The sequence below is a fragment of the Oncorhynchus mykiss genome, chromosome 3 (genome assembly GCF_057628025.1).
Source record: "Oncorhynchus mykiss isolate SJ-2025 chromosome 3, ASM5762802v1, whole genome shotgun sequence".
NCBI classification, from domain to species: Eukaryota; Metazoa; Chordata; class Actinopteri; order Salmoniformes; family Salmonidae; genus Oncorhynchus; species Oncorhynchus mykiss.
In genome coordinates, this window is record NC_143024.1 from 54501574 (window position 1) to 54526257 (window position 24684).

General features: G+C 40.7%; 1 protein-coding gene and 1 long non-coding RNA gene across 4 annotated transcripts in view; one reads left to right on the forward strand and one right to left on the reverse strand.

Moving 5' to 3' along the window:
• LOC149984610 (uncharacterized) overlaps positions 1–24684 on the reverse strand; it is a 755830-nt gene that overhangs the window by 343952 nt on the left and 387194 nt on the right. The window lies entirely within an intron of this gene.
• LOC110519980 (nck-associated protein 5) overlaps positions 1–24684 on the forward strand; it is a 132027-nt gene that overhangs the window by 23171 nt on the left and 84172 nt on the right. For all 3 annotated transcript variants that reach the window (XM_021596914.3, XM_090229554.1, XM_036974128.2), the window contains 4 exons: positions 1911–2001; positions 3651–3812; positions 8831–8899; positions 20406–20444. In XM_021596914.3, coding sequence (XP_021452589.3) covers positions 1911–2001; positions 3651–3812; positions 8831–8899; positions 20406–20444 — 361 coding nt within the window. The remainder of the gene's footprint in view (positions 1–1910; positions 2002–3650; positions 3813–8830; positions 8900–20405; positions 20445–24684) is intronic.

Consider the following 24684-nt stretch of genomic DNA (forward strand, 5'->3'; position numbering starts at 1 on the left):
GCATACCAGTCTCACTGAGAAAGCGATATCTGCGAATGAAACAGTAATGTGACACAAAGCACCAGGCTGCCATAGGTTCGCCCGGGAGTCAAGTACAGCGTGACAAGTGGCTGGAGAGCAGGTAAAAGGACAGAGAGGAGAGTGTGATTGTTATACAAGCTTTAAGAAGAGGGGCTCACTCAGCAGGGTTGAGAAGAGGTTATGGCTAAACGTCACGAGGACAAATCAACGAGGGTGCAACTTATTTTAGTAAAGTACTCACACATCATGATGCAAACGCTTGATACCGTTTAGCAACTTCTGTGCTTAAGTAACTACAAGCTATGTCATACAGTGAGCCAGTCATTTCTAGTAATTAGTCTAAAAAATACATTGAATTGAATGTATTAATTTGAGGAAAGTACTATAAAACCAAAACAGTGTGCATAATTTCATTATTCCATTTGGTTACTTTCCTTTAAAGTTGTTGTTATTTTTCATTTTGTACTTTTTACCCCATTTTCTCCCCAATTCCATGATGTCCAAATGGTAGTTACAGTCTTATCCCGTTGCTGCGACTCCCATGCGGACTCCATAGAGGCGAAGGTCGAGAGCCGTACGCCCTCCGAAACACGACCCTGCCAAGCCGCACCTCTTCTTGACACATTGCTTGCTTAACCCAGCCCCACCAATGTGTCGAAGGAAACACCGTACAACTAGCGACCGTATCAGCGTGCATGCGCCCGGACCGCCACAGGAGTCACTAGATTGTGATGAGACAAGGACATCCCGGCCGGCCAAACGCTCCCCTAACCCGGACGACATTGGGCCAGTTGTGCGTCGCCTCATGGGTCTCCCGGTCATTGCCGGCTATGATACAGCCTGGGATCTGTAGTGACGCCTCAAGCACTGTAGTACCTTAGACCGCTTTGCCACTCGGGAGGCACCTTTCCTTTGTTTTTACTTGGCTTTTTTTTTTTGCAATTTCCTGCTAGTCAAGTATGAGTGGGTTCTTCACTTCCTCTCCTGTTCATTTGCTGGGTAGTTTGCAGGTCAGTGCCAGTGTCTCCAATACCCAAGACCTTCCCTCAAAGAGTTGCCTGGCAAGACTGTCAAAGGCCTGGTCACAGTTAGCTGGGTTGGACTAATATCCGTGCCACATGCATCAAGCGGAGAAAAGTTGCTATGGAAATAACCAGGAAAAATGTCACTGAGCACAGTATTATGAGAAAAGTGGTCGGTGTCTCTCAAGCATCCAGCGCTCTAAGGGAAAGCAATTAAAAATACGTAAACAAGGATCTGCCAGTTTAATGAGGACTAAGAGCTCAAATGTCAGCTAGCATGATGGTTGTTTGCAAAGGTTACTAACTGAAGGGCAAAGTCTTCACCACCAGAGAAATCTAAAGTATGATACAATGGGTTAGAGTCCAAATATTTTGCGGCTATGATCTTATTCATTGACGACTGAGGTGTCTTTGTAGGCTACTTGTTGTTAGTTAAGGTTTAAGTTTAGGTTTTGGCAATGTGGTTACATATAACGCATTCATGATGCTTAAATAATAGTTATGTCAGGTGTTACACTAGAATAAAGTGTTACTTTGTTCTGTTTGTTGACACACTGTCCTGGGTGTCGATCTGAAACACATTCAATATCAGCTTCATGACGTGCTGTTGCATGTATTTATTTCTCCTCCCATATACTGTATGAACCAGCCTATTGTGCCCATACTGTTGCTTAGACCTGGATCATGTTCATTAGGCATCAAGCGGAAGAAAACTGTCTGACACAGGAATGGACTACCTGGACGTATCCAGTAAGAAAGGCTCATTTTAGGTTTTCTGTTGCAAAACATTTAAAAAAATGTTTCCTTCAAGCTTGTTTATTCCACATTCTATGTTCTGATTGGTGCCCTTGCTCTGTGTGCCTGCAGCATGGAGGAGATGGTGAGGACCCTGCTACAGAACCAGGACACACTGCAGGGCCCCAGTGCGGATCCATTAGACCTCATGAAGGCCTACAAGGTACAGCACTGACCATATTGGTTTATTTGCTTTCTGTTTATGTTGTTTAACTAAATAAATAAATAAAAATGTTGATGCAAGTATGCAAAACGTGATGAATCACCTTCCAGGTTCTGTAATTAACAGTGTTGGATAAAAGGTTTGTGAACATTCAGAGATTTGTCGCGCAAAATTATCATATCACAAAGACAAATATGAACTTTCAGTTCACTGTCATCGGCAATCCCCTGTAATAGCTTACTCTACATACAGTAGCATGGGGATAGGGTATTTGGAAGAGACAGTGGGAAGAGTGGTCACCCTTAGGCTAGATTCTATCAAATCTCCTGATGAATGTCATATACTGTAGCAGCATAGGTCAGTCACACATTCTGACACCAATGCAGCGACCGCCAAGAGCAGGTACGACCACTGGGGTTATTCGAACCCTAGTCACCTGGCTCCAAGGCAAGTACGCTAACCACAATCCCAAAATAGTTCATAAATAGGGGAACGCTACCAAATCATTCAAAATTCCAGGGTCGTTACAATACAATACATTGATGGGGTCCTATTGTATTGTCAAACATTTCAGCATGATCTCTCTGCAAGATGCTATTTGTTTTTTTCTGTTACCCATTGTGGGGTCTTTGGCCACAATTCAGGTTTTAAGTACCTGTAACATATTGTTAATCCGAATGAATGGGAAAGTGGCTGGATTTTAAGACACACTTATGTAACACTGGACTACACTGCATGTATAAGTAATTATGAGGGACGTATGTGTCACTGGAGACCTTACTAATTGTCTACTGGACGGTTGCTTGGTTTTGAGAAAGTTGCAATGCGATGAACACTAATTCGATTTGCGGCCATGATGTTTCGTGGACTCGACAGTACACCACGCCCTCACACGCCTTTTTTTTGATTACTCCATATCTCGAACAGTTGTGGTGTGCAACTGACTGTTGTAAGTAGCGAGGTTAAAAGTGTTTGACATAAAAAACGAACACAGCGTAGTACAAATGCCAATAAGCCTCATAATTCAAATGCATTTTTAATCATCAGAGCTTTTAAAGTTAGTTCACAATACTTCATGGAAGGAAGGAGACTTCCTTCCGTATTTCATAATGTTACAGATAATTAATGCCAAGTTGTTTATGGGTCAATCAATAAACATTGGGGGGGTCAACCAAGGACAAGCCCTATGAGTTATGGTGGCAAAATGGTGAAATGAGCAGCCAGCAAAATAAGAAGTAGCCTACTGTGTTAGTGGTGGCTATGAAACCAACTATAATTGTGAAGAGGCAGCTAAAAAATATCAAATGTAACATCAAACAAATCCTGTGATTGCTTTTCTTGGAAGGAGTCAAAAATACTATGAATTGGAAGTCTTAATGTCCATGCCTTCACAGTTCTTGTAGCTACATCCATATACAGCAAACTGCAGATGCAGAACAGCAGTTCACCTTCTGCATATGATGAAATATCCATACTGTAGGCCAAATTCTATATCTTTCTATTAATACTTTGTGTACATGTACAAGTATCTTGTATGTTGGAGAAAATAGACAAGGCAAATAGCCCCTTAGTTCCAATAGGCAATGCAAGACAAAAATAGTTTCAGCAACTTTGTGGCTCCCTGCAACCCCCCTCTCTCTTTGGTTTAGGACAAACTCCTGGAGGAGATGTGGAAACAGCAGGACAGTGTGGAGGGCCCACTGCCCCCCTCGAAAGAAAGGAGGCCCAACTCTCCAGGAGCCATCAGTAGGGGACACAGGGAGGACTACGACGAGACCAAACCCATTCTAGAGCGTATGCGGGCCCTTGAGGTAAGCTCAGGCACAAGAGAGTCTATTTTCCCCTTACTACCTCTCTCCATCCTCTTTTGGATACTTCATAGGGTTAATTACCAATAGAAATGTTTGGTTAAATTCGAAGTTGGTCAGGAATTTGAAGCCCACTCACATTGGCTCATTTTATTATATCAATCGGATCATGATATAAGCATAAATTAAGAGTAGATAAAGTGCCGGTAACAATGGTGTTACTTGCACTGTATGTAGGTCAGAGACGGACAACCAAGTAGAAATGCACTTGATTCTACTAATTAAAGCCGATTGGTCAAGCTTTGATTAGTTGAACCAGGTGTGTTACTGCTTGTGTGGAGCAAAAGCCTGCCCCTACACTGGACATGTGTCCATCTTTAGTCTGAATATGGCCCATAAAGAGAAAATGTTAAGTTCTCCAAAGGTTATATGAGGATACCATAGTGCAGTGGGCAGCGTACTGAAGGGGATAGTATCTGGCCTGTCAGAAACACTTTGATAACTATACATATTCATTCTGTCTGTTGAAGCTGCCAGGTATCATTCCTTAGACCGTCAATCGTACTTTAGTCTGGCTGATTCCATTATGAGCTAAGAAGCTCATTGAATACATAGTCCCAGGTTAATGCAGAAAGAAGCTTGATGAAAAGATGACAGTGATTCTATTCATTATATTATATTCTACTTTATTCATTCTTTGTGTCCATTTCAGTATTTTCTATGCGAAAAGGCCTGAGTATATTCATGTGGAGAGGAATGGGTCTGACTTGAAAGTACTTAGTCATATCCAGTATGTGATAATTCAGTAACGAACTAGTAGTTAACATTTGAAGCCACTGTTCCTTTGAATATATTCCTCATTCACCTGCTCTACAGAAAGCTAACATGAGTTACAAACTGTCTGCAGATCCCAGATCAGTTGTATTTTGGGGGCCCTAAGCGAGACTTGGTAACTTTGTGGGCATTTTAGTACCCCCACTCTTGGCAGTGGATAATGTTTTTGCAGTGTTATTAAACTTAATTTCCTGTAATTCTTCACATTTTGCCACGGAGCGGAGAAAATGTTGCAGTTTTAAGACGAATTTCATGCAATTCTACTCATTTTGCTTTTGGGTGGAGAGAAATGTTTGCAGTTTCAAAGGTAATATTGCAATTTTGCCATGAGATGAAGATCAACTTTAGCAGTTTTAAAGCAAATTTTCTGCAAGTGTACACATTTTTCCCTGATTTATGCCATGTTCAAATTATATCTGAGTAAGAGTGACCAACGAAATCAATAGGGGGTCCCCTGGATTTCAGGACCCCTGAGCACATGCCCTGTGTGCCCGGTCGGTAATTTGGTGATGTTTACTACAAGGTTTAGATAGCTGGCTAGGCTAACTTGCCTACAGTAGCAATCTAAAACATGTTATGGGACATGGGAAAATTGAGTGACTGTCAGTAACCATGTTTCCATCCACAGTTTTTAAGTCATACAGTATTAAAAAAAAATCACGACAGCTGTGATGGAAACAGGAAGTTTTGGTACAATTTATAAATGCAGACAGAAAATTGGAAACCATGCAGTTTTTTAGGCTACAGATTAAAATAATTACAAAGAACTTCACAGGGTGTTGAAAATGCAGTGTGATCTTGATGCTCCTTTCCAGTAAAATAGAGGGTGTTATTCTGGTGACATGATGATCGATGCTTGACTGCCATTTGACAAATAAAATATTATTGCACACGTGCCAAGACCAGAGTAGGCTAATTTGTTATTTAACTCAACAGTTTTAGTGAAAAAACTTTAGGTTTTTCTTCGGTAAATGCGAAAAAGTACATTTTGTGTGCACTAATTCAAGAGTGTGCAGAGCTGTCATCAAGGCAAAGGGTGACTACTTTGAAGAATCTCAAATGTAAAGTATATTTTGATTTGTTTAACACTTTTGCTTACTACATGATTCCATAAGTGTTATTTCATAGTTTTTATGTCTACACTATTATTTTAAAACAGTCACAAAAAAAGAAAATCCCTTGAATTAGTAGGTGTGTTCAAACGTTTGACTGGTACTGTACATGTGACTAAATTAAATCATTTTTTACCCATTTTTTTCATGAAATAGGAAAAGTTAGGGATTCATGCACTGGATAAAACACGTACGATGAGGAGAAATAGTTCAACTTCAAGGTATTTTTGACCTGCCTTTGCTTTAACAGTTCGTACAGGGAAGATTTAGTAACTTTGCCCCACCCCATGTGAATGTGAATGTGATTTAGGGCTATCATATTCACATTCACACCTATACCCCATCCAGATGATCAATGGATCAGAAGGATTAATGGACTATTATATCCATCCCCATTAATTAGACTGGATTAATGGAAACATTGTCATCTAACTCACCAGTAGTTTTAATTGTATTACAATGGAATGTATTTGGAGTCAGGCGGAAGATGTCCACATTTCATTTAGCATACAAGTGTCACGATCGTTGTCGTCATGGAAAGGACCGGACCAAGGTGCAGCATGGTGAGCGTACATTTCCTTTTATTAGATAAATGTCACCAACAAGACAAAGAACAAGGAAACGACTGTGAAGCTTACTTAGGCTATAATGCCACTAACAAAGACAACTACCCACAAATACAAAAGGAAAAAAGGCTGCCTAAGTATGATTCCCAATCAGAGACAACGATAGACAGCTGTCCCTGATTGAGAACCATACCCGGCCAAAACATTGAAACAACGAACATAGAGTTTCCCACCCGAGTAACACCCTGACCAACCAAATATAGAGAATAAAAAGATCTCTACGGTCAGGGCATGACAGCAAGCATGACCATTACTTCCATAAACTGGCTTCTTAAATTACATTGAATACCTTGTCTGCCTCTGTAGACGCTATTGCATATTTTAGATTTTGACTTATATATTTTGGTTTCTGCTTTCCCTTTAAATTATATTTGTAAATAAACGTTTAGTCTGACAATCATTGACATTATACATTGTTTCATTTAATTTCTAACTACTTCCCTAGTTTTCCAGCTGTGAAACATAAAAAAATCTAATTAAATTTGATTTGTCACATGCTTCGTAAACAACAGGTGTAGGCTGACAGTGAAATCCTTACTACAAAGTCCTTCACAACAATGCAGAGAGAAAAATAAAGAAATAATAGAAAAATAATAACACCAGGAATTAAATCACAATGAGTAACGATGACTTGGTTATATATACGGGGTACCAGTACCAAATCTATCTGCAGGGGTACGAGACAATTGAGGTAGCTTTCCGTGCGGTAGCAGAGAGAACAGTCTATGACTTGGGTGGCTGAAGTCTTTGACAATTTGTTGTGCCTTACTCTGACACCGCCTGGTATATAGGTCCTGGATGGCAGGGAGCTCGGCCATAGTGATGAACTGGGCCATACGCACTCCCCTCTATCGCGCCTTGCGGTTGGATGCCAAGCAGTTGCCACACCAAGAGGTGATGCAGCCAGAAAAGATGCTCTCAATGGTGCAGCTGTATAACTTTGTTTTATTTATTTATTTATTTTTGGATCTGAGGGTCCATGCTAACTCTTTTCAGTGAAAGGTTGTTGTCCTGGCACCCCACTGTCAGATCACTGACCTCCTCCTTGTAGGCTGTCTCATCGTCGCCGGTGATCAGGCCTACCACCGCCAAGTTTTACTTTGGATTTTCTCCTACAATTCTCTATTGTGTTATAGTCTCCTACATTATTTAAAACATTTCTATCAACTTTAAAGTGTTTTCATTCCAATGGTACCAATGTCAGTGAAAACACTTGGGGGCTTCCCTGTAATCCGCCATGAACAATTTGCTGCAAACTGAAGTAAGTCAATAAACAAATGAACACAGTTCCAGCCCACTGTGCTCACCGTCTAGAGAAGCCTCTCATTTGATTCTCTTCACCACCTCAACCAAAAAAAGTAATTTGTTTCTCATTTGCTTGCTGAGGAGGTGAAGAAGTGACACGGATATCTGGTTTGATACTCTGCATTCCGCATGTCAATCAATTTAGTTATTGGTCTTTTTTAAAGTTAATTCATCTAAGTTTAGATTACTCAAATTTGAACCCACTCTTATTTACATCACGTTAGTGCTAATGAACACATAAAGAGCTGTGGGTAGGGTAAAAATGTGATGCACGAATACACACACACCCACACAGGCAAGCATGCACACACATTTAAAATACATAAAAATAGTGATGGCATCCCACTTAAAAAACATAGTATGTATGAGAGGTCAATTAAAAAAAAGAAAAAAATCATTGTGAGATGCTTCTATACCTTATAAAATGTTCCTGTGATTTTTCAGCAACACCTGAGCATCAAACAAACAATTCACTTTTCCTCCCTCGCAAACCACAAACACCAAACACTTCCAGCAGTTGTCCATGATATTTACTAAGTAGCATCCCCGAGTCTCTTGGCTAGTATAATACCTTAGCTATCCCTTGAGAGATTTACTGAATTCATCATTTCAATAGAAAATCACCTTGCTCGCTTCTGTATTCATGGAATGGATCAGTTCCTGATTGGAAACCTTCTATCAGTCACTTCGTTCCACCTGGGACACCTCCAGGAGACCTGGTGGCTCTTAGGGACGGGATTGAGATACCACAGATTTATAGCATTATCCATTATCTGTGTATGCTTGGCAGATAGGCCTCATAAGGCCCTTATTGACATGTGACTCCAGTGAGAAAGAGATTGTAGAATAGTAAGCAAAGAGAGGATGTATAGAATGTGTTGTGAACCAGAAGGGTTCTTCAAAGGGTTCTACCATGGGGACAGCTGAGGAACTCTTTAAAGTTTGAGAAATAACAAACAATTCAGAGAAATAACAAACAAGAGTATAAGAGTTACCTTCAGCTCATTCAAGAGCTGATGTGTATACAAGTGGTATATTTATCTGTAATTGTTTACAGGTGTATATTTAGAATATATTTATATGGACACGTGAAGGTGTGTTTTGTGTACATATTCAGTATATCTGGAGGTGTTTGCTATTACAGGTGGAGAACTCTGCCTTGACAAAGGAGAACGACAACCAGAGGAAGCAGTATGAACGCTGTCTGGATGAGGTAAGTGACTCTTTCTTCCTCTCTCAGATGCACTGACACACAAAAACAGACACACTCACAGAATAAGACACAGATACACATACTCACACAGTTAAGTCAACAACACAAGCGGAAGCACTTTTACTCGTTCCTTTGTAATTGTATCAGCCCTTCTCAACCCATATTTTCATGAATAAAAAGATGCTTATCAAGATATTGATCATCGTAAATTCTCTGTCGATGCAGTGCCAGAATCTAGATTGCAATCAGCTGCTGGATGAGACACAAGCAAGAATCAGGGGCAATTTATGCCAGAACTGGCATAGACTTTCAAGTTCACCAGAGTGTTTGCATCTCAGTTGGCCTTATGTAGTGCACTACTTTTGGCCAGGGCTCAGGTCAAAAGTAGTGCAGTATGTAGGGAATCGGGTGCCATTTGGGCTGAAGGCAGTGAGTTCGCTGGGTTTACTCTAAGCTGAAATGCTTTATAGGGTCTGGAAAGGATGAGAAATTACTGCAGTTTCCTTATGGAAACAGACAGAGAGTCTGTTTCTAACTAGTTGTTCAGGTTTTTGAATCTGTTGAGAGTTAAAGCAGCAGGTAGTGGTGCGGCAGGTAGCCTAGTGGTTAGCGCGTTGGACTAGTAACCGAAAGGTTGCAAGATCGAATCCCAGAGCTGACAAGATGCAGTGCCAGAATGTAGATGGTCATTCTGCCCCTGAACAAGGCTCGTCATTGAAAATAAGAATTTGTTCTTAACTGACTTGCCTAGTTAAATAAAAAGCTAGAATCCTTAGTTGCTACATCAATTTTTGGACGTGTAAATTAATGATATACAGTGCCTTGCGAAAGTATTCGGCCCCCTTGAACTTTGCGACCTTTTGCCACATTTCAGGCTTCAAACATAAATATATAAAACTGTATTGTTTTGTGAAGAATCAACAACAAGTGGTGCACAATCATGAAGAGGAATGACATTTATTGGATATTTCAAACTTTTTTAACAAATCAAAAACTGAAAAATTGGGCGTGCAAAATTATTCAGCCCCCTTAAGTTAATACTTTGTAGCGCCACCTTTTGCTGCGATTACAGCTGTAAGTCGCTTGGGGTATGTCCAGTTTTGCACATCGAGAGACTGACATTTTTTCCCATTCCTCCTTGCAAAACAGCTCGAGCTCAGTGAGGTTGGATGGAGAGCATTTGTGAACAGCAGTTTTCAGTTCTTTCCACAGATTCTCGATTGGATTCAGGTCTGGAATTTGACTTGGCCATTCTAACACCTGGATATGTTTATTTTTGAACCATTCCATTGTAGATTTTGCTTTATGTTTTGGATCATTGTCTTGTTGGAAGACAAATCTCCGTCCCAGTCTCAGCTCTTTTGCAGACTCCATCAGGTTTTCTTCCAGAATGGTCCTGTATTTGGCTCCATCCATCTTCCCATCAATTTTAACCATCTTCCCTGTCCCTGCTGAAGAAAAGCAGGCCCAAACCATGGTGCTGCCACCACCATGTTTGACAGTGGGGATGGTGTGTTCAAGGTGATGAGCTGTGTTGCTTTTACGCCGAACATAACGTTTTGCATTGTTGCCAAAAAGTTCATTTTGGTTTCATCTGACCAGAGCACCTTCTTCCACATGTTTGGTGTGTCTCCCAGGTGGCTCGTGGCAAACTTTAAAAGACACTTTTTATGGATATCTTTAAGAAATGGCTTTCTTTCCACTCTTCCATAAAGGCCAGATTTGTGCAATATACGACTGATTGTTGTCCTATGGACAGAGTCTCCCACCTCAGCTGTAGATCTCTGCAGTTCATCCAGAGTGATCATGGGCCTCTTGGCTGCATCTCTGATCAGTCTTCTCCTTGTATGAGCTGAAAGTTTAGAGGGACGGCCAGGTCTTGGTAGATTTGCAGTGGTCTGATACTCCTTCCATTTCAATATTATCGCTTGCACAGTGCTCCTTGGGATGTTTAAAGCTTGGGAAATCTTTTTGTATCCAAATCCGGCTAAACTTAAACTTCTTCACAACAGTATCTCGGACCGGCGTGGTGTGTTCCTTGTTCTTCATGATGCTCTCTGCGCTTTTAACGGACCTCTGAGACTATCACAGTGCAGGTGCATTTATACGGAGACTTTAATTTTGCACGCCCAATTTTTCAGTTTTTGAAATGTTAAAAAAGTTTGAAATATCCAATAAATGTCGTTCCACTTCATGATTGTGTCCCACTTGTTGTTGATTCTTCACAAAAAAAATACAGTTTTATATCTTTATGTTTGAAGCCTGAAATGTGGCAAAAGGTCGCAAAGTTCAAGGGGGCCGAATACTTTCGCAAGGCACTGTATACCCATTGACTCTTCAAGAATATAACTTCTAAATGCCTTATGAGCTTAGTTGAACTAAAACCCCTAAATATAACCTTGGTTTAATCCAATGTTTGTAAACAAAGTAAATGTAAACAAACATGGTTAAAACATGTTGATAACATGATGATGAGTCCTTGCATCCATAGCTCTGTCTATGAATTTGAGAGTGGTTACATTTCTGCAGCCCTATCCCTCAGCTTTTCACCAAAACAGGTGTAGAGAGGACACTTTGTTATTGTTTCTAAGCAGTGGGGCTCTAAGGGATGGGACCTCCTGCTCAGAAAGACTGGCTGGGAGGGATCAAGTGTGGGTTGCATGCCCTCCTTTCCTCCAACGCAAGGGCTGAGCTGATTGTCTCTCCAATCTGACAAATGGAATTGTTTTAAGAAGGTCATACCATGGGTCACTTAGCTAATTGATTTTGAATTTTAGGACCCCTTTACGTATAAAAAAATATATATACATAGAAATTATTTAATAAAATATAGCATTTTGCCTTTACTAATACAGTCCATAGAAACGCAATGAATAACACATTAATAAATGGCAACAAATACAGTAAAACAATAAAGGAATAAGGAAGGAAAAATAAAGGAATAAAGTTTTGAAGTGTCTGTCCTATATACCCCTTATTTTTGTTGGCATAAAACTACCTCCTTACTTCCATTCATTTGTATGGGTTACCTTTAGACTAGTAGTGACACTTGTGGGGGTCGTAGAGCAAAACCGAGAACACCATTGAACACCGCCCAGGCTGTATCACATCCGGACGTGATTGGGAGCCCCGTAGGGCGGCGCACAATTGGCCCAGCGTTGTCCGGGTTTGGTCGGGGTAGGCCGTCATTGTAAATAAGAATTTGTTCTTAACTGACTAGCCTAGTTAAATCAAGGTTAAATAAAAATACAAATAAATTGTGTTCATGAGAGTCCTATTAGTTTGTTGGTCAAACTGTTTGGATGCTACTTCGGGATGTGTCCTGGTCTGACAAACAGCGCTGTAGTTCTTCCACTTTCACCGCAGATGCGGAAGGGTGACATAGGCAAATGCGGTGGACTGAGACGCAGCCCATGCAAAGACAGATATCTCTAGCTTAAGACTGACAGATTTTGATGGGTTTTTTTTCTGGTGAGTCAATAGACTAGGGGGTTAATGAGGCAGTTACCATGGCGCTATCCTCTTGAATTTTAAGTATTTAAGTAGAAGACAAAATGTTTCGAAACAACTGTAGTGAGAGTAATTCACTCTGTATGGGTTGAGAACTTGTTATAGTTTGTGTACGGGCTTTTTTGGCCAATCTCTCCCACTTAAAAAGATGAGAGAGGCCTGTAATTTTCATCATAGGTACACTTCAACTATGACAGACAAAATTAGAGAAAAAATTCCAGAAATTCACATTGTAGGATTTTGAATGAATTTACTTGCAAATTATAGTGTAAAATAAGTATTTGGTCAATAACAAAAGTTTTTCTCAATACTTTGTTATATACCCTTTGTTGGCAATGACAGAGGTCAAATGTTTTCTGTAAGTCTTCACAAGGCTTTCACACACTGTTGCTGGTATTTTGGCCCATTCCTCCATGCAGGTCTCCTCTAGAGCAGTGATGTTTTGGGGCTGTTGCTGGGCAACACAGAATTTCAACTCCCTCCAAAGATTTTCTATGGGGTTGAGATCTGGAGACTGGCTAGGCCACTCCAGGACCTTGAAATGCTTCTTACGAAGCCACTCCTTCGTTGCCCGGGCGGTGTGTTTGGGATCATTGTCATGCTGAAAGACCCAGCCACGTTTCATCTTCAATGCCCTTGCTGATGGAAGGAGGTTTTCACTCAAAATCTCACGATACATGGCCCCATTCATTCTTTCCTTTACACGGATCAGTCGTCCTGGTCCCTTTGCAGAAAAACAGCCCCAAAGCATGATGTTTCCACCCCCATGCTTCACAGTAGGTATGGTGTTCTTTGGATGCAACTCAGCATTCTTTGTCCTCAACACAACGAGTTGTGTTTTTACCAAAAGGTTCTATGTTGGTTTCATCTGACCATATGACATTCTCTCAATCTTCTTCTGGATCATCCAAATGCTCTCTAGCAAACCCACACGAGCCTGGACATGTACTGGCTTAAGCAGGGGGACACGTCTGGCACTGCAGGATTTGAGTCCCTGGCGGCGTAGTGTGTTACTGATGGTAGGCTTTGTTACTTTGGTCACAGCTCTCTGCAGGTCATTCACTAGGTCCCCCCGTGTGGTTCTGGGATTTTTGCTCACCGTTCTTGTGATCATTTTGACCCCACGGGGTGAGATCTTGCGTGGAGCCCTAGATCGAGGGAGATTATCAGTGGTCTTGTATGTCTTCCATTTCCTAATAATTGCTCCCACAGTTGATTTCTTCAAACCAAGCTGCTTACCTATTGCAGATTCAGTCTTCCCAGCCTGGTACAGGTCTACAATTTTGTTTCTGGTGTCCTTTGACAGCTCTTTGGTCTTGGCCATAGTGGAGTTTGGAGTGTGACTGTTTGAGGTTGTGGACAGGTGTCTTTTATACTGATAACAAGTTCAAACAGGTGCCATTAATACAGGTAATGACTGGAGGACAGAGGAGCCTCTTAAAGAAGAAGTTACAGGTCTGTGAGAGCCAGAAATCTTGCTTGTTTGTAGGTGACCAAATACTTATTTTCCACCATAATTTGCAAATAAATTCAATAAAAATCCTACAATGTGATTTTCTGGATTTTTTTTCTCATTTTGTCTGTCATAGTTGAAGTGTACCTATGATGAAAATTACAGGCCTCTCTCATCTTTTTAAGTGAGAGAACTTGCACAATTGGTGGCTGACTAAATACTTTTTTGCCCCACTGTATTTTTAGCAGAACCAGCATGATACAGTTCTGTTTGACACAATTACAGTTCATGATACAGTTCTGGTTGACACAATCAGACAAAAAATATTAATATCTGTGTTCAAGTTTCTGCTTATGTTTACTGCTATGTGTGAATCTTCAGCCTTCCTCCCATCCTCCAGCTCTTATGAATATTACATGAGGAGAGCTTAACTCATTAGATTCAATTTTGCCATGAATAGCAGTGAATTAGTGGTCACTATGATGCAACCAGCCAGTTCATCTTTGTCACCAGTAGCAACACATCAGCTATCACAGTACCCTCCAAAAGGACCACTGTCTTCTGTAAGGATCTTAAGTCTAAAGTCACATTTCTAAAGCATCTCTGCCCCCTACCAGCTCACACAGTCAGCAATGTGCAGTGCACTCAACATCACTCTTGACATCCCCAAAATGTTGAATGATCAGCACGTTCTCTGAAACTAAACTACATAATTGCTCAATTATATAACTGAGATCAAGTAATAAGTTCAAGCCCTTCATGACATTCTGCTACCTTCATTCATATTGCATATTCAATGCTACCAACTCAACACATTGTTTTTAACTGCGTGGAAGCGAACCGAGGGCCTCTCACATTAAAAGCCATATTCTTGAAAAGACAGGAGATTTCACCATGATAATAAATAGTTTTAAAAATGTGCAATGGCAAGTTGACATTGAAAAGGCAAAAGAGGAGACTTGACCAGGATCCAGTCTAAGTAAAAGGTTTAATACAGAACTTTTGAAAGGTACAGGTAGTCATGAGAATGCAAAAAGCCCGATCGTTAAAATAACTCTTCAAGGTGTTGAAAGCATTCCAAAGGGATGCTGGCCCATGTTGACTCCAATGCTTCCCACAGTTGTGTCAAGTTGGCTAGATATCCTTTGGGTGGTGGACCATTCTTGATACGTTGGAAACTGTTGATCGTGAAAACCGAGCAGCGTTGCAGTTCTTGATAAAAAAAACGGTGTGCCTGGCAACTACTGTTCTAAGGAACTTAAAACAAAATTCTTGCCCTTTCACCCTCTGAATGGACAATCCCATATCAGCGGGAAGTAAGCGTGTTGAGGGTGCTGCAGCACCCCCCCCCCCCCCCCCCCCAAAAAAAGGCACTGGGCCTTTACTAGTACTGTATTAGCAGACCGATACAGCCGTATTTAGTGAGGGCAAAAACATTTTTCCTGCCCCCGTGTCAACAAAAAATTATCAACATCCTCCCTGCCAACTAAAACATCACAGCAACCCCACACCCAAACATCTTCCTGGGGCTATGCACAATTCATGTTTCAAGGCATAAAAATCATTTTTTAATCTGTCTCCTTCCCTTCCTCTACACTGATTGAAGTGGATTTAACAAGTGACATCAATAGGCGATCATAACTTTCACCTGGATTCACCTGGTCAGTCTATGTCATGGAAAGAGCATGTGTTCTTAATGTTTTGTACACTTAGTGTAGTCATGAGAATGAAAATGCCTGATGGTAAAAAAGGCAATTGGCCAAAAAATTGCAAATAATTTTTCTTTGTTTTAAGATATAGTCATTCTGAATTACGCAAACATGCATCAGTACAGACGATGGTTGATATGAAACTGATACAACATTCAATTGAACTATGAGAACAGTGAGACATTTTCTACTTTGGATACAGTGTGGTGTTCAGCAGCTTAAAACCTGTTTGGGATAGGGGGCGGTATTTTCACGTCCGGATGAAAAGCGCGTCCAAAGTAAACTGCCTGCTACTCAGGCCCAGAAGCTATGATATGCATATAATTGGTAGATTTGGATAGAAAACACTCTAAAGTTTCTAAAACTGTTAAAAGGATGTCTGTGAATATAACAGAACCAACAGCATACCACCCTGCATGCCACTGCTGGCTTGCTTCTGAAGCTAAGGTCCTGGTCAGTCCCTGGATGGGAGACCAGATCCTGCTGGAAGTGGTGTTGGAGGGCCAGTAGGAGGCACTCTTGCCTCTGGTCTAAAAAAATATCCCAGTACCCCGGGACAGTGATTGGGGACACTGCCCTGTGTAGGGTGCTGTCTTTTGGATGGGACGTTAAACAGGTGTCCTGACTCTCTGAGGTCAGAGAGTAGGGGTGTTAACCCCAGTGTCCTGGCTAAATTCCCAATCTGTCCCTCAAACCTAATAATCCCCAGTTTACAATTGGCTCATTCATCCCCCTCCTCTTCCCTGTAACTATTCCCCGGGTCGTTGCTGTAAATGAGAACGTGTTCTCAGTCAACTTACCTGGTAAAATAACGGGGGGAAAAATAGCTTATTTGGCAGGCGAAAACCCAAGAACAAACCATCCAGGATTTTTCTTTGTTGAGGTGACCATGTTTTCAATTGGTTTTCTATGGGAATCTAGATTTCTGAGGCATCTGGTTGCAGTTCCAAGGGCTTCTACTAGATGTCAACAGTCTTTAGAAATTGGTTGATGTTTTTCTTTTGAGTAATGAAGAAGTATGACTATTCAGAATGAGGGTCGAGTCTAGTGTACTGTTTTGTTTGGGGCGAGCAACCTAGCGCTCGCTCCACTTTCATTTTATCCGCTATTGAACACAATTTATTCCGTCTTAAATTTGATCTATTATTTACGGTATAAAATACCTAAAGTTGTATTAGGAAAGTTGTTTGAAATGTTTGGACCACGATTACCGGTAACTTATTAGATAATGTGTAGTCATGTTGGGCGAGTTGGAACCGGTGTTTTTCTGAATCAAATGCGCCAAATACATTTTGGGGATATAACAACGGAATTAATCGAACAAAAGGACCATTTGTGATGTTTATGGGACATATTGGAGTGCCAACAGAAGAAGATCTTCAAAGTTAAGGCTTGAATTAGATCGTTATTTCTGAGGTTGGTGTCGTGCCTGGCGGGTTGAAATATGATTGCCATGTGTTTGTTTGATAGGGTGCTGTCCTCAGATAATAGAATGGTTTGCTTTCGCTGTAAAGCCTTTTTGAAATCTGACATGGTGGCTGGATTAATAAGAAGTTAAGCTTTAATTGGGTGTATTGCACTTGTGATTGTATGAAAGTTAAATATTTCTAATAATTTTTTTGCGCTCTGCAATTTCACTGGATGTTGTCCAAACGTTCCGCTGTCGGAACCCCCAGCCATAACAGGTTTTAATGCGATCAGTAAATAAAAATGTAATAGAATAAAATTGAAAGGAAATGGTGTTGTAGTGAATGATCAGTTGAAAAACAGGGAGGGGTTGGGTTTGTGGGTTAAAAATGCAATGCTGCCCTTTAAATACGTCACTCACTGCTTCAAGCCACACCCCAGCACATCCACCGAATGTAGGAGACGTATCTTTAAGAACGTTTTGGGAAAACATGCCGTTCAGTACAAACTGTTCTGCAACTTAGCAAACGTTCAAGTGACCTGAATGCACCCCTGTTCTATACTCACACACACACACACACACACACACACACACACACACACACACACACACACACACACACACACACACACACACACACACACACACACACACACACACACACACACACACACACACACACACACACACACACACACACAAGCAGCTTGACACAATTCAACAACTGTAGAAATGTAGATGATAGTATTAACGGGACGTCACACAGAGTTACTGGGAGTTCGGAGTTCTGACTGGGAAATTTCACTTGAACAACGCTCCAAGTCGTAATTACATGTGGGACACTCAGAGAAAATGATCTTACCTGAGTTGCAGAGGGAGTGGCGTTTCAGCACTGACCTTTCACCTTTTCAACTAAAAGATTTCAACAAATCCGTTTTTTAGAATTACAAACTTATCAATGCAGATAATGTAGCTAGTTTCACCATATTGTCAATGTTAAGCAAGCAAGTGAACTTTATTATTAGCAACGTTAGCTTACTTACCTAGAAAGCTAAAATTGTATTGGTTCAATAATGACTCTGACTTTAATAGCACTTGAACACAGTCATGTCAGACTCACGACTTCTTAGCGACAGTTCAACATTTACTGGGGTGGGTTGTCCAAAGTAGGGGACGGTTGTGTGTTTTTGTATTGGGCACAAAGGAGGGTGGTGCATTTATTTCCCTGGTTTACATTCACCCTTTTGCAGGTTTTACTATATGTACTGAATAAAAATACAAATCTGTTCATGCAACAATTTCAAAGATTTGACTTATTTACAGTTCACATAAGGAAATCAGTCAATTGAAGTAAATGTATTAGGTCCTAATCTATGGATTTCACATGACAGGGCAGGGGTAAAGCCATGGGTGGATGTGGGAGGGCATAAGCCCACCCACTTGGCATCCAGGCCCACCCACTGAGGAGCCTAGCCCAGCCAATCAGAATGAGTTTTTACCCACAAAAGGGCTTTATTACAGATAGAAATACCTCTCAGCACCCCCCACCCCCCTCAGACTATCCCGCAGGTGAAGAACCCGGATGTGGAGGTCCTGGGCTGGTGTGGTTGCACGTGATCTGTGGTTGTGAGGACGGTTGGACGTACTGGCAAATTCTCTAAAACAATGTGGAAGGCAGCTTATGGTGGAGAAATGAAAATTCAATTCTCTGGCAACTGCTCTGGTGGATATTCCTGCAGTCAGCATGCCAATTGCATCTATGGCATTATGTTTTGTGACAAAACTGCAAATTTTAAAGTGGCCTTTAATTGTCCCCATCACAAGGTGCACCTGTGTAATTATCATACTGTTTTATCAGCTTCTTGATATGCCACATCTGTTAGGGCGCTGGATTATCTTGGCAAAGGAGACATGCTCACTAACAGAAATGTAAACAAATTTGTGCTAAAATATTTTGAGAAATAAGCTTTTTTCCGTGAATGGAAAATGTCTGGGATTTTTATTCATGAAACATGGGACCCACACATTTATCTGCTTGCGTGCGCCTCCCATATATGGAGGTGTTTTGGTACTTCCCTTATGCAATTGACTACGCTTTACCGCACACTAACTATGCTACAGGTCAATATAGTCTATCCTGCCCTCTCTCCACTATTCATAGTGACAACATGCTAACTAGCAATCATACCACATAAAATCATTCAAAGTTGCACCAATTTTCAATTTTCATAAGCGGAGAGGCCAGGTGAGTCATTGTGCATGAAAGAACAGTGAAGAGATGAGACGGCTCAAAAAGCTACCCTCTTGATCTTGTTTAGGGACAGCACAATTATCCAACCTAGACTAGCCTACAACACCATATTGCAATGAATAATTGCATTATTGTTTTCAAGTGAGTACAAAATTATACTCTAGGCTGTAAACTGAAGTGAAAATGTCATTTAAATAATTGCGCAAATGCCCTGTGATTTGAATATTTAATTCCATTAATTTTGACAGTTTAGAAGTTAGAATGCACAGTATTAGCCCAGTCTGTCTATATTTTACGTTCTGATACTGAGATGCACTGTGTGTTGCGGATCATCATTCTCCCAAGTCATCCTATAATAATTTGGCCACATATGTTCCTAGCAGGCCCAGTTATTCAGGAAGGCTTAACGCACACTCTGCTTCCTCTCCGTTCTGAGCGGCAATATAGCATCAATATTTTGAAAATCTGATTTCCACCTAGCTGATCATTGTCTGCAGCTGGCTCTCATCGTAGTGTAGGTCTAATGGAACAGGCAGGGAGAGTTAGGTCGTTTGTGGTGGTTGGCAAACCTTCTAGCCCTGAGTAGCATGGACTGTGCCACAAAAGCATGCTGAAGTCGGAAAGTCGATATCCATGTTTATAAACACAGGTTTGTTATAGTCATTGTTACTTGTGGTCGTATTTTCTGTTGTTAAATCGGAGGGGGAAGGTGTGCAATTGTTTTTTACATTAGGGGGGGTCGTGTAAAGAATTAAAATATGTTGGGGAGGGGGTGCAAGGAGAGGCTTGTGTGAAAATATTTTTTACATTGGGAGGGAGGTGCATTTTATTTTTATGACACCTCAAGTTGGTGTCCCTTTTTAGGATGTTTCCCACGTCTGACCAGCATCTGAACACTCCATTAATGTTGTTGATAATATTAAATGAAAATAATAAGTAGAGCCCTTGAAACAAACAACCAATTGTGACAACAATTAAAACATTGGGGAAGTGAAGAAATGTCTCTCGTGAAAATCTCCATTCTTCACGCAAGCCTGGAAGAATCAAATAAAAAATGTATCAGTCACATACACATATTTAGCAGATGTCATTGTGGGTGAATGTTGAGAGTATTGTTTATGCAATGTCTCTCTATTTCATTTACCTCCTCTCTCTTCCCTGTCTTCCTCTTCAAGGTGGCTAATCAGGTGGTTCAAGCTCTCCTCACTCAAAAGGTTTGTCTTTGTTTTGTTTGATTGAAGCATGAGTAAGTCTTATCAAGTATAATGGAGGCTATGAGAGAAATAATGGTGGAATGTCATAATGATACATAGTTGTGTACTAGGTAGCAAGTCATGACTACTGAAACTGAAAGACCACATGCTCACTTTAACTGTTGGTGTATGCTTGTCAAATTTCTGCGGACTTGCCATGTATTCCATCGGCCAGCAGGTCAAATTTCACATATTTATCCACTTTGGGGCAGCAAAGTCTAATGATGATTTTCATTAAGGTCCATGTCTGAAGGCTATACAGTGCATTCGGAAAGTATTCCGATTCCTTGACTTTTTCCACATTTTGTTATGTGACATCCTTATTCTAAAATGTAGTCAATTGTTTCCCCCCCTCATCAATCTTCACACAATATCCCACAATGACAAGGCAAAAACAGATTATTCTAATTTTTTGCAAATGTATACAAATAAAAAACTTAAATATCACATTTCCGTAAGTATTGAGAACCTTTACTCAATACTTTGTTAAAACACCTTTGGCAGTGATTACAGCTTCGAGTCTTCTTGGGTATGATGCTAAAAGCTTGGCACACCTGTATTTGGGGAGTTTCTCCCATTCTTCTCTGCAGAACCTCTCAAGCCCTGTCAGGTTGGAAGGGGAGCGTCGCAGCACAGCTATTTTCAGTTCTCTCCAGAGATGTTCGATCAGGTTCAAGTCAGGGCTCTGGCTGGGCCACTCAAGGACATTCAGAGACTTGTCCCATAGCCACTCCTGTGTTGTCTTGGCTGTGTGCTTAGGGTTGTTGTCCTGTTGGAAGGTGAACCTTCGCCCCAGTCTGAGGTCTTGAGCGCCCTGGAGCAGGTTTTCATCAAGGATCTTCACTGTATGATGGTGCCAGGTTTCCTTCAGGCGTGACGCTTGGCTTTCAGGCCAAAGAGTTCAATCTTGTTTTTATCAGACCAGAGAATCTTGTTTCTCATGGTCTGAGAGTCCATTAGGTGCCTTTTGGAAAGCTCCAAGCGGGCTGTCGTGTGCTTTTTACTGAGGAGTGGCTTCCGTCTGGCCACTCTACCATAAAGCCCTGATTGGTGGAGTGCTGCAGAGATGGTTGTCCTTCTGGAAGGTTCTCCCATCTCCACAGAGGAACTCTTGAGCTCTGTCAGAGTGACCATTGGCTTCTTAGTCACCTCCCTGACCAAGGCCCTTCTCCTCCGATTGCTCAGTTTGGACAGACGGCCAGCTCTAGAATAAGACTTGGTAGTTCCAAACGTCTTCCATTTAAGTACAGTACCAGTAAATATTTTGGACACATATACTCATTCAAAGGTTTTTCTTTATTTTTACAATGTTATACATTGTAGAATAATAGTGAAGACATCAAAACGATGAAAGAACACATATTGAATCATGTATTAACCAAAACAGTGTTCAACAAATCAAAATATATTTCATATTTGAGATTCTTCAAAGTAGCCACCCTTTGCCTTGATGACAGCTTTGCACACTCATGGGATTTTCTCAACAAGCTTCACCTGGAATGCTTTTCCAACGGTCTGGAAGGAGTTCCCACATGCGGAGCACTTGCTGGCTGCTTTTCCTTCACTCTGCATCCAATTTATCCTCAACCTTCTCAATTGGGTTGAGGTCAGGTGATTGTGGATGCCAGGTCATCTGATGCAGCACTCCATCACTCTCCTTCTTTGTCAAATAGTCTTTACACAGCCTGGAGGTGTGTTGGTGTCCTGTTGGGTCATTGCCCTGTTGAAAAACAAATGATAGTCCCACAAAGCACAAACCAGATGGGATGGCGTGTCACTGCAGAATGCTGTTGAAGCCATGCTGGTTATGTTTGCCTTGATTTCTAAATAAATGTTGTTGGAAGCCACAGTGTTCTTGGGGACCTTCAATGCTGCAAAAATGTTTTGATAACCTTCGCCAGATCTTGGCTTCGACACAATCCTGTCTTGGAGCTCTACGGACAATTCCTTCGACCTCATGGCTTGGTTTTTGCTCTGACATGAAATGTCAACTGTGGGACCTTACAGTTTAAGTTGGAAGTTTACATACTCTTAGGTTGGAGTCATTAAAACTTGTTTTTCAACCACTCCACAAATTTCTGTTAACAAGCTATAGTTTTGGCAAGTCGGTTAGGACATCTACTTTGTGCAGGACACAAGTAATTTGTCCAAAAATGGTTTACAGACAGATTATTTCACTTATAAATCATTGTGTCACAATTCCAGTGGGTCAGAAGTTTACATACACTAAGTTGACTGTGCCTTTAAACAGCTTGGAAAATTCCAGAAAATTCTGTCATGGCTTTAGAAGCTTTGGAAGTATGACCACAAGCATACTTCCAAAGTTTTAGGCTCTTTTGCACACCAGTATTTCAACTTGCACATCATCATCTGCACATCTATCACTCCAGTGTTAATTTCCAGTGTTAGTTTTTCCTAGCCACCGTGCTTCTACACCTGCATTGTTTGCATTTTGGGGCTTTAGGCTGGGTTTCTGTACATCACTTTGTGACATCAGGTGATGTAAGAAGGGCTTTATAAATACATTTGAATTGAGCTAGCCTACCTGGTTAAAATTCGTAGGGCTGAGATCCCGCTAACGGGATCGATATGACAACAGCCAGTGAAAGTGCAGAGCTCCAAATTCAAAACAACAGAAATCCCAATATTAAAACTCCTCAAACATACAATTATTTCACACCATTTTAAAGATACACTTCTTGTTAATCCCACCACAGTGTCCGATTTCAAATAGGCTTTACGGCGAAAGCACCACCAACGATTATGTTCGGTCAGAGTCAAGTCACGGAAAAACACAGCCATTTTTCCAGCCAAAGAGAGGAGTCACAATAATCAGAAATAGAGAAAATTAATCACTAACCTTTGATCTTCATCAGATGACACTCATAGGACTTCATGTTACACAATACATGTATGTTTTGTTCGATAAAGTTCATATTTATGTAAAAACAATCTCAGTATACATTGGCGCGTTATGTTCAGTAGTTTTAAAACAACCAGTGATTTTGCAGAGAGCCACATCAATTTACAGAAATACTCATAATAAATGTTGATGAAAATACAAGTGTTAGACATGGAACTTTTGATACAATTCTCCTTAATGCAACCGCTGTGTCAGATTTCATAAAAGCTTTACGGAAAAAGCAAACCATGCAATAATCTGAGTACGGCGCTCGGAGCCCAAACAAGCCAAAAAGATATCCGCCATATTGTGCAGTCAACAGAAGTCAGAAATAACATTATAAATATTAACTTACCTTTGATGATCTTCATCAGAATGCATCAGATTCCCAGGAATCCCAGTTCCACAATAAATGTTTGTTTTGTTCGATAATGTCCATCATTCATGTCCAAATAGCTCCTTTTGTTAGCACGTTTGGTAAACAAATCCAAACTCACGAAGCGCGTTCGCTAGGAGCAGACGAAAAGTCAATGTTCCATTACAGTCCGTAGAAACATGTCAAACGAAGTATAGACTCAATCTTTAGGATGTTTTTAACATAAATCTTCAATGTTCCTTCAATACTTACAGACATACTTACAGACATCATTCAAAAAGTTTTAGAAAATTCAGAGTGTTTATAATATACTAATATACTAATACTATGCATATATTAGCAGCTGGGACTGAGGAGCAGGCAGTTTACTCTGGGCACCTTATTCATCCAAGCTACTCAATACTGCCCCCAGCCATAAGAAGTTAAATAAAGTAATAATAATAATAAAAATAATAATAATTGGAGGTGTGCCTGTGTATGTATTTCAAGGCCTACCTTCAAACTCAGTGCCTCTTTGCTTGACATAAAGCATTAGAAAATCTAAAGAAATCAACCAAGACCTCATATGGGTCTTGGCTGACCGCATATGGGTCATAACATATAACCAGATATAGCTAAATCTGGTTAACTTCAGTATGTGGGTATCATACCAAAATACAGTGCATTCGGGATAGTATTCCGACCCCTTTTTTTCCACATTTTGTTACGTTACAGCCTATTCTAAAATTTATTAAATAAATCAACACACAATACCCCATAATGATGAAGCAAATTGTTTGAACATTTATTAAAAATATAAAACAGAAATAACTTATTTACATAAGTATTCAGACCCTTTGCTATGAGACTCAAACTTGAGCTCAGGTGCATCCTTGATTGGAATCCACCTGTGATAAATTCAATTGATTGGACATGATTTGGAA